This window comes from Olea europaea, chromosome 15 (genome assembly GCF_002742605.1).
Source record: "Olea europaea var. sylvestris chromosome 15, O_europaea_v1, whole genome shotgun sequence".
Classification (NCBI taxonomy): domain Eukaryota; kingdom Viridiplantae; phylum Streptophyta; class Magnoliopsida; order Lamiales; family Oleaceae; genus Olea; species Olea europaea.
The window spans coordinates 1,674,935-1,690,722 of NC_036251.1; the positions used below are offsets into that span (position 1 = coordinate 1,674,935).

General features: G+C 33.0%; 1 protein-coding gene and 1 long non-coding RNA gene across 2 annotated transcripts; one reads left to right on the forward strand and one right to left on the reverse strand.

Moving 5' to 3' along the window:
- Positions 1 to 1,956: 1,956 nt before the first annotated feature.
- LOC111409780 (mRNA turnover protein 4 homolog) lies at positions 1,957 to 5,280 on the forward strand. Its single transcript, XM_023039816.1, has 8 exons — positions 1,957 to 2,106; positions 2,229 to 2,394; positions 2,829 to 2,919; positions 3,020 to 3,078; positions 3,922 to 3,982; positions 4,388 to 4,478; positions 4,590 to 4,666; positions 4,899 to 5,280. Exons 1-8 carry the CDS (start codon positions 2,079 to 2,081, stop codon positions 5,013 to 5,015), a joined length of 690 nt encoding a protein of 229 aa, XP_022895584.1. The 5' UTR covers positions 1,957 to 2,078; the 3' UTR covers positions 5,016 to 5,280.
- An 8,535-nt stretch (positions 5,281 to 13,815) lies between these two features.
- Positions 13,816 to 15,713, reverse strand: LOC111409781. The gene is made up of 2 exons (XR_002705529.1): positions 14,720 to 15,713; positions 13,816 to 14,241 (listed from the first exon to the last, which is right to left on the reverse strand). It is a non-coding gene; the product is annotated as an uncharacterized LOC111409781 (long non-coding RNA).
- Positions 15,714 to 15,788: the final 75 nt, after the last annotated feature.

Genomic DNA, 15,788 nt, shown 5'->3' on the forward strand with positions numbered 1-15,788 from the left:
TTCTTCCCCCCCCCCCCCCCCCTCCCCATAATCTAAACTAGTATCTTCCGAACCAAACCCGAACCGAATCAAATCGAGCGGTTCTTCTTAAGTTAAATGCTCGAACGAGTTTCTGAATTGAGAATCGTTTAGTTTGGCTCGATTTTCAGTTCTACATCAAGAATCGAAAAATCAAATAAGAATCAAATCTCTCTAATTTTTTTAATTAATTTATTTTAAATAAACCAAATTATTTTATTTTTTTAAATAAATTTGCTAATTAGTTAATTTAGTTCAAACCTAAAAATATGATTTTTCTATTTTTAATTCTCAATTCAAAATCAATTTAATCAAATTAGCCTAAGTTTTATCTAAATTTATTACTCTATCGTAGTGTCATTTCTACCGTTCTGGAGAAATCGAATTGAAGTTCGATAATGTCTTTCTTAATTATTTTGAGCTTACTATTTTCCTCTTTCTGTAATTTTAACGATCAAATCTATGAAGAACTCAGTAAAGAAAGACATAAAAGACACATAAAATTGGACTATATTATTTTATAAGAGCTAAGATTAAACATATAATTAGTTAAATTAATATCACTTTGTAGATATTAAAAAATTTAACTATAATACAGAACATTGGAACCGAAATGAATCGAATCCGAACGGTTCTATAATTAAATTTGGATCTGATGACTCCACTTATTAAATATCCAAAAACCTTGAGTCCAATTTGATTCATGTTAGAATTGAGCTGAACCGAACAATATCCAACCCTACTAATATCAATCTATAAAGGTATAAATTTTCTACGATTTAACCCCTATTTGATGGAGCTAATTTTTGGGAAGGAAGGGAGGGAGAGGGGGTTGTTTTATGTTGGGTCCATCTAATAAGAAATTTTGTTGCTTCTCTGGCAAAAAAGGATGTCTCTTTGCAAACAGGGGCGAAGCCAAGAATATACACTGCATAGGGCTATGGTGCTCGGATTCGACTACAGGGGGCATTTTTTAAAAAAAAGTTGATGTAATTCAAATATGCCAAAAAAAAAAATATATTGTTATAATATAACTTTATCTAAAATTGCACCTAACAAGATTTTACATCATAAAATCATCTATAATAAATTTACATATAAAATCATAGTAAATTCTTGTTCGATGTAATGTTTCATACAATCAACAAGAAAAACTATTATCCATTTTGTTCCACAAAGTAACTAAACTAAGAAAATCTCATCACTAGTATTCAAGACAATGAATTGAAGGACCACACGAGTGTGACCGTGCGAGCTAAAAAAATCGAGTGTGTAGATCAAGAAGTTTGAAAATAGAAACACATGAATTAATGTATAACAAAAATGTTAATTATATCTTGATCAAAAAAATGTTAATTATGCATACTCAATTAAGAAACACTATAACAAAAAATTTAATACATGAAAGCAAATTAATATGCATGCACATATACACTATAAATAAAAAGTCAAAGTGTTGAGTATATGAGCTTATTTTTCTCAAAATAATAGTGATATTGAATTGAGACTGGCTGTGCAATTGGGCTGCTGTTGGATTAATGGTGGGCTAAGTGATTAAATTTCTATTTTTAATAGACTATTCCTTCCATTTTCTTGGATATGGGTTTGGGCAATACTGGGCTACAGCCCAGTATAGAGCCCTCCCCATCTCCACCCTTGTTTGCAAAATATCAATGTCCCTCTCAAAACTTGAGGAAAGCTCAAGAACAAGGGCCTTTCCACCTTTCGAAGAACCTTGAGTATATAATTTTATTGAGAATTTGAGTTTTCCAACTTGAAAAATATATCTGCAATATAAGCTCTATCAAGCATTTGTAGTAAGGACAGTTAATGCTATTTTTGTCAATTAGTGATCACACAATCTAGACCTGGACGCACACTCCCACATTGTGTTAACAAACAAACCAAAAAGTGGGCTTTACCCAGAGCGGCCCAAATTAAATTGCCAGAACGTTTTCTGATGGGAACTTAATTAGGGTTTTTGTGATTTGTAGAGCCAAACTGCACAGAGCAAAATTTCTCCAATTCCGCTTTCCCTCTCTCTTTAGGGTTCTAAAACTATGCCGAAATCAAAGCGTAATAGGCCAGGTACGATGTTTTTCTACCCTCTATTTGCTTGAGTATATCAAAGATTGAAGCATTCACAATGAATTTCGCGTTTAGAAAGTTGATTTTTGAATTATTGTTTTGATTTGGTGATTGCTGTGCAGTGACTTTATCCAAGACGAAGAAGAAAGGGAGGGAACATAAAGAAAATGTAGTGAATGCGATACGAGAATCGGTCGAGAAGTACGATTCTGTTTATGTTTTTACTTTTGAGAACATGAGGAATCTCAAGTTTAAAGAGTTTAGGGACCAGCTCAAGTCATCAAGCAGGTAGGAAAATATACCAAGACTTTTATGATTATTTATTTATTTTTTATAAGAATGCTCGTGTTGCTGTGGTATGAGGAGAAATGTGTGCTTATTATATTTTCGTTATTACTTATCATCATTACATTATTGCTGAAGAGCTCCGTGTCTTAAGCGGGATGCTGGAATTTGTAGCATATAGCATAAATGCTGGAATTCAACTGTATTTTTTAAGTCTTGGTTGTGTAGGATATTTGCGAATATTGGCGGTAAAGATTCCCTTTCAGGGAACTATGCCGTTGGATGCACACTCCTTGTTATTTCACAATTCAATCAAATTAAAAGGACTTAAGTAGCAAGTACTGTTGTAGATTTTTTGTTTAGGACATATAATTGAATAATATGATCATAAACTAACAAAAGAAGATATATATTTACTTTTCTCTTCTTTGGATCAGATTTTTTCTTGGCTCAAATAAAGTCATGCAAGTTGCCCTAGGTAGGTCTGTTGCTGATGAGATCCGACCTGGCCTTCACAAGATTTCTAAGGTAGGATGAGCATTTCTACGCAATAAATTAGTTTTCATCAACTTCTATTATTTTCTTTTTGTTTACTTTAGTATTTGATTGAAATATTATTTTCTTTCAGCTTTTACGTGGTGATTCTGGGCTTTGTTTTACTAGTTTGCCAAAGGAAGAAGTTGAAAGGTATGTCTTTGGACCATTGTTATAAAACATATGGAGTGTGGCATGTGAAGCTTAATACTATTTTAAAATAATCATGTGATATTTTGTATTCTGAATACAAAAATTCCATGCATGTTATCGGTCTTCAAAATCTTGAAGTTTAAGTTTGGGGAATCTGGTTTGCTTATGACTTTGATAACTCCATTTCTTGATTCATAGTCTATCTTTTATCTTGCAATTACTTTATTATGATTCCTTCACTGAAAATAGCTTACAGCACGAGAAAAGAATTGGCCAAACATTTTACTTGAACATATAGTTTTATCTTGTTTTTGTATTCAGTGAAAATTGGCTACAGACACTTTTTGTTCCTCTTTACATATTTTGATGTATCAGTGTTGAGGTAGTTCTCAACTTTGAAGGTTCATTTCAAGAGACAGCTGTCTTCTGCTAAAATTCACTGCAAATTATACTATTCTGCATTCTGCAAATATAGAAACTTGAAAAGATTTGAACTGCCATTGTGTTGGCTTTTGTTGGTTTGTTTAGCCCCTTTTGAGCCTCATTATCTAAAAGCTTATCTTTCTCAATTTCATCTTCAACTACACATTCTCCTAATAAAATAATTTGCACGTAAATCTAAAAAAAATTCCTACTTTTAACTACACATTCTCCAAAAAACATGACTATTAGAAAAACCATTTTTTGTGAAAAATGGAGCTCAAACAGAAGCTTAATTTTTAAATAAATAAAGAAATGAAAGTTCCGCATTCTTTTCTTTCTTATCATTTATTCATTGTAGACTGTATCTATGTTTTATTATTTATATTAATAAGTTATTCATCCTTTTGAAATTTCTGTCAGATTATTTAATGAATATGAAGACTATGACTTTGCAAGAACTGGAAGTATTGCAACCGAGAAGGTATGCTAGATGGTCTTGCATGATCAATCTTCTATGCTTGACGTATGGGTTGAATGGTTTAATTTGCTTTGGCACAATGCTATAGAAATGGAAAAAACCACCCCATCCCAAAAAATAAAAAATAAAAAAGGACTTTTTGGCTGGATAAACTTTTAATAGCATTTTCCCAAAATCTTTTGTCGTTAGGAGAAAATACGACTGCCATTGACAAAAAGCCTGTGTTAAGTATGTCTCTTTGCTCTTTTACCAAGTTCTACGGAAATTTTCAGCAAATTTATTTTTTCTTTGATACCTTCTTGTATGTTGCTCTTTCACTGTGCCCATGTAACTTCTCACCTATGTTTCCGTATTTGAAATTTACCCATTTCTGGACCATTTTTTACTGATATTTGATTCTTTTTTTAGGTGGAGCTTAATGAAGGTCCTTTGGATCAGTTTACACATGAGATGGAGCCCTTCTTGCGTAAGCAGGGGATGCCTGTTAGGTTAAACAAAGGTGCTCCTCCTTGACTTGACTTGCTGTTTGATATTATTTCAAGTTTAGGTATGTTTCTTCATTGTCTTGCATAACATGACATGTCATTCACATAATATTTGTGGTGGACAGGTGTCGTGGAGCTTGTATCAGACTTCATTGTATGTGAAGAAGGGAAGCCATTATCACCCGAGGCCGCTCGCATACTGGTGTGTATAAAATGTCAAAATTTAATCTTGGCTTGTATTGTAATTTGTGGTGATACCTTAAATTTTGAAACCTGATGTCGTGTCTTATCAGTGCAATCTGGATGGTTTTCCACCATTTTAAAATCTTTTTCAATCATTTGTTATATCAGCATATTTTTTTGCCAATGACTAGCAAGCTTTTGCTGTAATAGAATAGAATTCCTAACTATGGAGTTGATGACTTGTTGAGCAGCGTCTGCTGGGTATAAAGATGGCCACCTTCAAACTTCACTTAACGTGTAGATGGAGCTCGGAGGACTTCGAGATTTATAGAGAAGGATTGGAAGATTCAGATGTTGAGTCCTCGTAGGATTTGCAGAACTCCTGTGAAGAATGATGTATGTGGGGTTCATTTTGTCGAGGCGAAGTTAACAGTAGGCGGGTTCTCTATCGAGTCTTTTGGCTTGTTTCACCTAGTTATTTCTGAAATTTTGTGCTAGTTTGACTTTTTAATCGACGATTTGTTTTTGCATTACATATTCTGTAAAATCTTCGAGAATTGCAATGGTATGTTTTGCTGCCTTCTTGCTCTTGTATAACATATAATATCTAAAGCTTGCGGATCTTTGTATTAATAGTACTATTCATAGTGAGCAACTACAATAGTTTTGTTCATGGTGGTGCTTATTTTTCTTTCCTTTTACTTTCTTCCCTATCTTATTTTACTTGGGCCACGTTAGGTACCCATTTTTTTCAAAATGCATTTTTCTCTCTCTGCTTTTCAATCACACATTCTTTATTAAAATAATATTATACGTAAATTAAAAACTTTTTTTTTTAATTTTTCAACTACATATTTTCATCAATTTACTATTTAAAAATACATTTTTACATAAAAATATTTCACAAACACCCTTTTGAAGTCCATTTTCATCAACAAAAAACCTTATTTATATACTTATGAGTAAACAAGGGCACAAGTAAATTCTTTTAAGCTTAACAATCCACGATTAGAATTAGCCCCTGTTTGACCACTATTATTTTCAAATTCCCATTTTTTTTTCTTTCACATATTCACACGACAAATTGTTTTTGTACGTAAATCCAAAGTTTTTTTTTTGTACTTTTTAATAACGAGTAATATTATTCATAGTCACTCACTACGGTAGTCGTTTTACGTGATATCTTACATGGCGGTTTGTGATTTGATGTATTAATTTGGTAATTTTTTCTTATCACATATATCAAATCATTAATCGCTTCACGTGTGTTACGAAGGGCGATTGCAGTAGTGAGTGATTGCAAATAACATTATTCTTTGAATCGCATATTCTTCTAAAAGTTACTATTCAAAATTCTATTTTCTCAAATAATGATTGTCAAATAAGGATTTAATATATTTCATAGGTAATTTGATAGAAACCTATTGAACCGAAATGCCTAATCTTAAGCTCGTCAAAATATAAAAATTATATGTAATCGTTTGGGGGGTTAAAGTTGTTATATTGAGTGGATGGAAGAAATGATTGAGCCATTTGGGCATCATGTTGGAGTTTCACTTACTGGTTAACTTTTTGTATAAGCAAACTTTATTTATAAAGTAATATTTATTTATAAGTACACGAGTAAGTTTCAAACTATCTATTTATCAAAGTTAAAAAAAATAAGTTACTCATTTTAATTGAAATAAGAGAATTACTTTTTGATAACTTAATATTTCACTTAAAAGTAATTTTACTTATGGGTAAGTAAATAATTTATTTATTAATAGAAGTTTGAAAAGCAAGTTATGTATTTTTAATAATAACTAAAGTGAGTTATCTAAATATGTTTGTATGCAAAAGGTAAATTTATTAATCGGCAATAAATAAATAAGTTCAAAATAAATATATGATTTTTATCGATGTAAAAGAAAGTTGCTTGTTTTGAGAGAAATATATAAGTTTTTTTTTTTTAAATAGTTTTTACTTATAAGTAGAATAAAAATAATTGTCTAAACTAATTATACTTCTGATTAAAACCAATGTAGGTCAGTGATTAAAACTAAATAAGTGATATTGATATTATTGGTAATGATTGCTATAATTTTGTCAACGAATACTGATGAAAATATATCAAGATGTTGGCGAGAATCACTGAAAATGCTTCAACATTGACGGAGACTGTCGGTGTTACTCATAAAATTTTACTCTCTATATTTTTATAAAATACTGTCAAATAAAAATATATATTTTACTTTTTTCGTTATAATATTATTGACTTATAAGTTATTTTTTAACTCTTATTTATTTATTTATTTTTTGTAAAAGAAATTTTCTACGAGTATTTAATTTTATATTTTCATGAATATATTCATTGACAATTTTACTTTTTTTGTTAAATTATCTAAGTTTTTAAAGTTATTAACTAAAAAACCGTTACGTTAAAACCAACATTTGCAAATATGAAAAAAAAGGTTGAACCCCAACCTTGAGGGCCCCCACTGCTCCGCACTTAAAGCTTTGTGAGGGACATAAATCACGGAATGTACCCCAGCAAGCCAGGGAAAGTTGTTGAAGGAAACATAGAAGTTGATCAAACCAGAAATAAAAGGTATATTAGTTGAAGTCGTGTTTAAATTTACTGATGGTCTCGTTCCTGGAAAGGAAGAAGTAGAAATAGTATGATGTTCTTGAGAAAGAGCTACACACTGTTGTTGAAATAAAACTTGATATGACTTAGATTTAGATTTAAACTGAAGATATTATTCAAGGGATGGAAATTGAGGACGGCGATGAATAGGCGAATTGCCCCCTTTATAAACACTTGAAATTTGAAAAGGTTAGTGGACTAATGAAAGATCTCGTAGTGCAAACGTGAAATAGTCGAACTTTTCTTCCAATAATTTGTTAGTTGTTATACATTGATATACAGTTTAAACTTGTAAATGAAATGATTCAATATTTATGTACATGTTTTGATATTTAGAGGTCTACAACAAGGTGAGTTGTTGCCATTGTAATTGAAGGATATCAATACTGTCCTCCATGACGACAACAATTTGGTACTGATTACATGTGAACATTGGTGGATCTAGGGGAGACTGGGATGTGCTACAGCCAGTCCCCCAGCCCAATTCATAATAAAAAAAAAATGTAAAATATTTTTTGTATGCGTCATTTTTTTTTTTTCTTTTTTGTGTATTAACCTGTCCTAAATTTTTTCCTAAATTTGCCTTTGCATGTGAAAGTGGGTGTTCATTGGTTTGAGATTCAACATCATGGCTATTTCAAATGTGAATGAGGGTACCATATAACTATAGAAAGTCTCATTAATAACTGAACTTTGAATATTGTCATGTTGTGGTCACTGAACTTTAATTTGCTTCTAAACAGTCATTGAACTGTCCAAAAGTGCCATCCATCAATCACTCGTCACCTAGCCATTTGAACCTAAGTTGATGTGGCTACACGACGTCCAACTTGGCAACTAACAACGTCTCCATACAACCATGTAATGAGTCGTTCTTCTTCAAATGACGTTTTTCTTTACTTACAAATCAAACACATGACACAACCTATAAACAAACGCAAATCAGAAGCCCAAATGAGAAATTATCCCCCAATCACAAACTCCAGATCGTGAATCAATCTACTAGAAATTGCACCATCACCAATGTCAATTGATTTTCAACCTGTAAACCCAACCACGTCCCAAGTCCTAATCTCCCAAGTCCCACAAATAAACTTTTAAAAGCGAACACTAGAGGTTTAAAATTTCACGAATGGAGGGAGCAGATGGAGGTAAAGTTGTTGATTTAATGTTCTTCGAAGTTTGAAGTGTAATTCTTATCGTTAACTTATCGATTCAGTAACTTGTTGTTTTACAGTACTCATGATTAATAGAGAAGAAATTGTCATTTGGCTGTCATTTTGTTTTATTTTGGCGGATTTATTTGAATTTGAAAATCAACTAATTTGGAGTAAATTATTACTGTCTTTGTATATGTTTCCCGCAGTCATTGCTCAACATCTGATTTTCAACCGAATTTTAGATGTTTTGATAATAAACGTGAAAAACCATTGTTTTTATGTTCTTTACAGATTATGAGGAAGACACCAATTTTGTCAATCTGATGTTGATATGGCTTCGGATGAAGATAATATGTTGTACAATCACAATGTCATAGATGGCATTGAAATTGGATTGGACACAATGGAGCGGTGATGCTTGTAGGTAACATGGACGATGTCGACGCAGCGTATGACTTGGAGTATCCATCATCTGAAGAGCTATTATTGGAATGTTCGTATGATGAAGATGTTGTTTATCACTTTCTAGAATTTTAAGTTGAGACCGATATGAGGATTACTATATATCCTTGACATGCACAAGGAGCCAACATAACAGACATTGCAACTATATATTTTTAACACATTAATATATTTTGGCCCAGCAGTTGCTTTGCCAAATGTCGGGACACATGGGCAGAGTGATACTTGAATGCAAAAAACAACTTTTTGGGGCTCATTTTCAATTACGGTTGTTAAGACTCGGGGTTCTATTTTAAAAGGTCAACCTTATTAAGAGGAGTAACTCAAACTCTTATAAATTGGTCTATGTTTTTATCTTTATTCGATGTGGGACCATAAACAGGTGTAATAAATAAAGATATGGCTAAAACCTCAATAAACATTGAGGGGAATAATTCTCATTATATATACAATGTGTAGAGCCATGTGATCCTATAAAATAGGAATGAATAAAGATGAAATAATAGTATTGATAACAATAGGATTAGTTACAGTCAAGGATAGAATTAATGCGTTGGTAATTCTTCCTTAACAAGTCCCGTCAAGTTGAGCGTGCGAGAACGGATAACGCGAAGCTTTTTCTGAAAAAGTAGAAATTGTGGTTTGGAGACACCTTTGGTGAGAGAATCCGCTAGCTGAAGGTCAGAGGGAGTGAAACCAAGATCTAATTTGCCATTTGCAACTAATTCTCGAACAAATGATAATCAATGGCAATACGCTTGGAACGAGGCCGAGTAACTGGATTGAGAGCCATAAAAATGGCACTTTGATTGTCACAGAGAATCTTTGGTGTTGAAGGCAACTGGACAAGAAGATCTTGAAGTAGTTGAACAATCTAAGAAACTTTGCAGCGGTTATGGCTAAGGCTCGATATTCTGCCTCAGCACTGGAACGGGACACAGTGACTTGTTTCTTGGAACACTATGAGATTAAGTTGGATCCAACAAATATGATATAACCCATAGTGGACCTACAGGTGTCAAGGCAACCTGCCCAATCCACATTTGAATAACCAAGCAACGCAGAAGAGGGGTTGCGTTCTAATTGAAGTCCATAGTGAATCATGCCGTTAACATAAGATAAAATATGTTTGAGAGCTCGAAAATGATCTTCAGTTGGAGTATGCATGAATTGGCAAATAGAATTCATAGAAAAGGAGAGATCAGGATGAGTTCTAGTCAAATATTGAAGAGCACCGGCAAGTAAGGGAAAAATGGTTAGATTCGAGAATAGCTTCCCTTCAGTAGACAAATGTTGACCAACCACAAATGGAGTTGAGATAGGCTTAGCATCAACCATGTCTGCCTGCTGTAGAAGATCAAGTGCATATTTTGTTTGACTGAGAAACATACCCTGATCCTTGCATAGAACTTCAACTCCAAGGAAATAGGCGAATGAATAGGCGAATTGCCCCCTTTATAAACACTTGAAAAATTTAATGGAGACTAATGAAAGATCTCGTAGTGCAAACATGAAATAGTTGAACTTTTCTTCCAATAATTTGTTAGCTGTTATACATTGATATATAATTTAAACTTGTAAATTAAATGATTCAATATTTATGCACATGTTTTGATATTTAGATGCCTACAACAAGGTGAGTTCTTGCCATTATGATTGAAGGATATCAACGTTGTCATCCATGACGACAACAATTTGGTACTGATTACATGTGAATATTGTTGGATCTATGGGAGACTGTGATGCGCTACAACCAGTCTCCCAGCCCAATTCACAATAAAAAAAATGTAAAATATTTTTTTATGCACGATTTTTTTCTTCTTTTTGGCGTATTAACCCGTCCTAAATTTTCCTTTGCATGTGCATGTGGGTGTTCGTTAGTTTAAGATTCAATATCATAGCTATTTCAAATTAGGGTACCATATAAATATAGAAAGTTTCATTAATAACTGAACTTTGAATATTGTCATGTTGTGGTCACTGTACTTTAATTTGCTTCTTGAACTATCCAAAAGTGTCGTCCATGAATCACTCGTCACCTAGCCATTTGAACCTAAGCCGATGTGGCCATACGATGTCTGACTTGAAAACTAACGACGTATCCATACAGCCATATAATGAGTTGCTCATATTCAAATCAAGTTTTTCTTTATTTAAAATCAAACACACGACACAACCTATAACCAGACGCGAATCAGAAGCCATAAATGAGAAATTATACCCCAATCACGAACCCCAGATTGTGAATCAATCTACTACAAAATGCACCGTCATCAATTTCAGCTGATTTTCGACCTATAGACCCACCATCTTACCCAACCACGTCCCAAGTCCTAATCCCCCAAGTCCTGCAAATAAACTTCTAAATCCAACCACTGGAGTTTAAAATTGCACGAATGGAGGGAGCAAATGGAGGTAAAGTCGTTGATATAATGTTCTTTGAAGTATAATTCTTATCATGAACTTATCAATTCAGTAACTTCTTGTTTTACCATACTCATGATTAATATGGAAAAAAGTGTCATTTGTGTTGGAATATAGTGGTGTTAATGAAATCGAATTATCACGTACCATATATGTAGTTTAAATATAGATTTTGAGCATAGTGTATATGTAATATACCGTATATGCAACTTACTGTATTTGCAAGAAATTTATTGTGTATGCAACTTATCATATTTGAAGCTTACCGTATTTGTAGGTTACCGTATATGCTACCTACCGTATATGTTTTTAACCGTATTTACACATATTATCTTACTCATTTCATATATACCATATTTTCACATACCGTATTTTCAAATACCGATTTTGCACTTATACATACCGAAATTGCAGGATATTGTATATGTAAAGAACAAGACAAAATATAGCAGATTTAATTTTCAATAGAATAAACAAATTAATTTGATCAACTAATCTAGTTGGCCAAATAACGCAGATTAATTTTAATAAACATAAATAGAACGATAACATAATAAAACTGCAAATTATATTAATCACACGAATAAATGCTAAATAAATAAATTTGCAAAAATAAATTGCGAAGGTGTAATCACAAAATAAATAAATATTTCTTAAAACAGATTTATCCTCTCACCGTAAGTACTTGAGGTCTAATTCGAGCGTCTGTTTTCCAAGATACAATGGTAAAACCTGTAGAATTTGAGCACCACAAATACTACTCCAACGAACTAAGCTTGTATTCGAACAATATCACCACCATGAAGACGCTGAAAATGCAACAAATTATATATGCAGACAACACTAATTTGCAGAATATTTTCATGTGTATGTAGACAGCAATTTCCTAGTGTGTATTCTCGTAGTTAGAATTGCTGGAAATGAGAGTTAATATAAGATTAAATCTACCTATTAATTCCATAGCAATAAACATTGGAGTTGCTTCAATTTCTGGGAGTTTTGGCAGTTTTCGGAAACTCAAATGTCAGTTGGAGAAAGCAAAAAAATTGCAAAACGTGGACACTTCAAACGGGCCAATTTTGCTCCGTCCGGTCCTATATTCATGTACGCAGGTCACGCCCGTACACAAGTTCAAGGTCCAAAGACAATTTCTGTTCGTGATTTGAACTCCCTGTGCGCGCACGTAAAGAGAGCCTCTATACTACACATGATTACACCCTTCCAATGTGCAACCATATTTAAAGTGGCTTTTGCTTTCATATTTTTCCTATGTGGGACAAACTCATTTTTTCCACATAAATCATCTTCTAATGGTCAACTTTGAGCTCCAATTTCTCATTCACCCGAACTTTATTTTTGGCAAGTAAATATATGATTTCGATGCTCTCACGGAGGAAAACACAGATCAACTTTGATCTTCCGAATTGGACCAACGGGTCCCACTGAAAATTTTGCCAAAAGTGAGCAATTTATTCACTTATTTTCAACAATTTGGCTGTTATTTTATTTTATTTTGGCGGATTTATTTGAATTTCAAAATCAACTAAATTAGAGTAAATTATTACTATCTCAGTATATGTTCCTCTTAGTCATTGCTCAACATCTAATTTTCAACCGAATTTTCGATGTTTTGATAATAAACGTGTAAAACTATTATTTCTATGTTCTTTACAGATTATGTGGCAGAGACTAATTCTGTCAATCTAATGTTGATATGGCTTCAGATGAAGATGATATGTTGTACAATCGCAATGTCACGGATGGCATTGAAATTGGATTGGACACAATGGATCAGTGATGCTTGTAGGTGACATGGATATGTCGACGCAGTGGATGGCTTGGAGTATCCATCATCTGAAGAGCTATTGTTGGAATGTTCGTTGGACGAAGATGTTGTTTATCACTTTCCAGAATTTTCAGTTGAGACGGATATGAGGATTACTATATATCCTTGACATGCACACGGAGCCAACACAATAGACATTGCAACTATATATTTTTGACACATCGATATATTTTGGCCCAGCACTTGCTTTGCCAAATGTACTGGCAGAGTGATACTTTAATGCAAAAAACAACTTTTTGGGGCTCAGTTTCAATTACAATTTTGCCCACTGAATGCACATTTTGTCTACCTATGGCATGTGTAACTTTTGATGGGTATTTGATGCCAAGGAAATTTCAAAAAACTTGCAGTTTTGTTTTAGGAAACGAGTCCATGGGTTACGCCCGTGTCTGTAATGTAATGAAGTGGTATATATTTTGTATATTGTGATTATCAATGCTGTATATATGGACATATTTGAGAGCACTTTTGAACTAGATGCAAGTACAAAGTAGATAGTTATACTGTAGGAGCAAGTGTCAATATTTAGCATCAAGTTAGATTTCCATATGAGCTACATAGATTGAGCTCGAGTCGTGAATTTCTCTACATATATTGTCTCTTCGCTCAATTATTGATATAGCTATATGGTTTCCTAAATCAAATCATAAAAACCAAACACAATAGATATTGTTTATGCATTCAAATAAACCACATCGACAAGTTTTCGCCATCAACATACAACAAGAGTTCGAAAACAAAGTGAACTACTAAAACGACATTGACGTACAAAAAACATAATTTACAACAAGTTTAGTGCTGATTACAAAAAAAATGGGATGTGATAACTCCAACAAAAGTCTTTGCCTCGTCACAGTGGCGGAAATAATTCACGGAACCATTCCCTTTTCCGTCACTCCTTTTCCCTTCTGGATAGTGATGTTAATGGAGATCTCAACGTCTTTTTTCTCTATGATGGTAGCCCATTGCTCAAACGTGCACGACGGATCTCGCTCCGGATGATTAGCCTTACATGTATCTGAACAACCACAACTCGAATCACCTTTCGATTTCCACATGAAATGACTGCAATACTAACACAACATTTTTCTAATTCAGCTTCCTCTACCAAAAATCCTAGGCCAAATGAATATGCAACGATTAAATGATTACCTTCATCCATAATTAGAACATTGCAAGAAATATTGAATTGATTGTGCGATTACCACTTACAAAATGAACATAAAATTAAGTTCACCTTCCATAGAAAGCATGAGCTATGACTACAAGAAACAAATTTGAAAATGAAAGCACAAAACGAAAGACGGATATGAATCCCATGTGGGTGATCGAAGAATTCACCAAAAACAAACTATCAAAATATAAAATCCATAAATTAAATAACTTGTATTTAAATTATTTTCTTTGATTTTGTGCAACCACAACATTCAAAATAAATTCCTTCTGTTAATTCAAGGGTACGAAATATATATTCTTCGAAGAAAAAAGGAAATTCTTCGAAGAAAAAAGGAAATTCAAGGTACGATTTCGTATCGTTGAATCATGGATTACCTTCACAATGGGCAGAAGCAGCTGGGCTTGTGTGATTTTGTCAACGTTCTCAATTTGGTGATTCCCTTCGCGGTTTTGAATCAAATTTTGGTAGATCAATTAACGATCTAGGGTTTGTGATTGGGGAAAATTTTTTGATTTGGGGCTTCTGATTTACATTTGTGTAGGGGATATATCGTTTGTTTGATTTGTAAGTAAAGAAAAAAGCCATTTGGGAAGAGCAACTCATTATGTGGCTATATGGAGACATTGTTAACTTCCAAGTCAGATGTCGTGTGGCCATATCAACTTAGCTTCAAACGACTAGATGCCGAGTCACTAATGGATGGCACTTTTGGTAAGTTCAATGACCGTTCAAAAGCAGATTAAAGTACAATGACCACAACATGACAATATTCAAAGTTAAGTTATCAATGAAACTTTTTACTCATATTAATAAAGGAGCAAATTGAAAAAATAAATAAATTATAGATTCTCAGCAAAATCACGAATATGGAATTAGGGGTTGAGCCGTCACTCATCACAGAGTGAGGATTGACTTCTCTCTCTCTAGAAATATAATGTTTCAAAGAAATAAAAAATGCCAAATGTTTCTTCCAACATTTTTTTTAAATGTTATCTAAGTATATTGATGGACAATTAAAACCTTTAAATGGACTGATTAAATACCTAGAGTTTTTAAAATCAAACACTTGTTGAAAAAAGAAAGATAAAAGCTAAAAAATCGTTTGTAATCTTTAATTATCTTTTTAATATTATTAATTATTGAAAAAAATTATAAGAAAAAACAAAAATATATAAACATTAAGATGGGGACAACCGATGAATCGAAGGCCTGGGTGACAATCTAACTTGTCTAATATTTGAGTTGATTGCTTCATTTTTTCTAGGAGAAAGGTAACTTGATGGGTGTGGTAATTTTGGGAAGTATAGGTGCACAAAAGTTTGGGAGAATTTTAATTGTATTATATACAAATCTTTTGACAACTTGAAACTTGACCAACACAAATGAACTCACTACCTATTTTTATAGTGGTTGCCTCACAAATAAATGGCAAGTATCTTTCTG

Bases quoted from the DNA above. Each gene is read 5' to 3' on its own strand.
- LOC111409780 (XM_023039816.1), top strand. From the start codon at position 2,079: ATGCCGAAATCAAAGCGTAATAGGCCAG. The intron at 3,079-3,921 runs GTATGTCTTTGG...AATTTCTGTCAG, and splicing joins CCAAAGGAAGAAGTTGAAAG to ATTATTTAATGAATATGAAG. The intron at 4,667-4,898 runs GTGTGTATAAAA...CTTGTTGAGCAG, and splicing joins CCGAGGCCGCTCGCATACTG to CGTCTGCTGGGTATAAAGAT.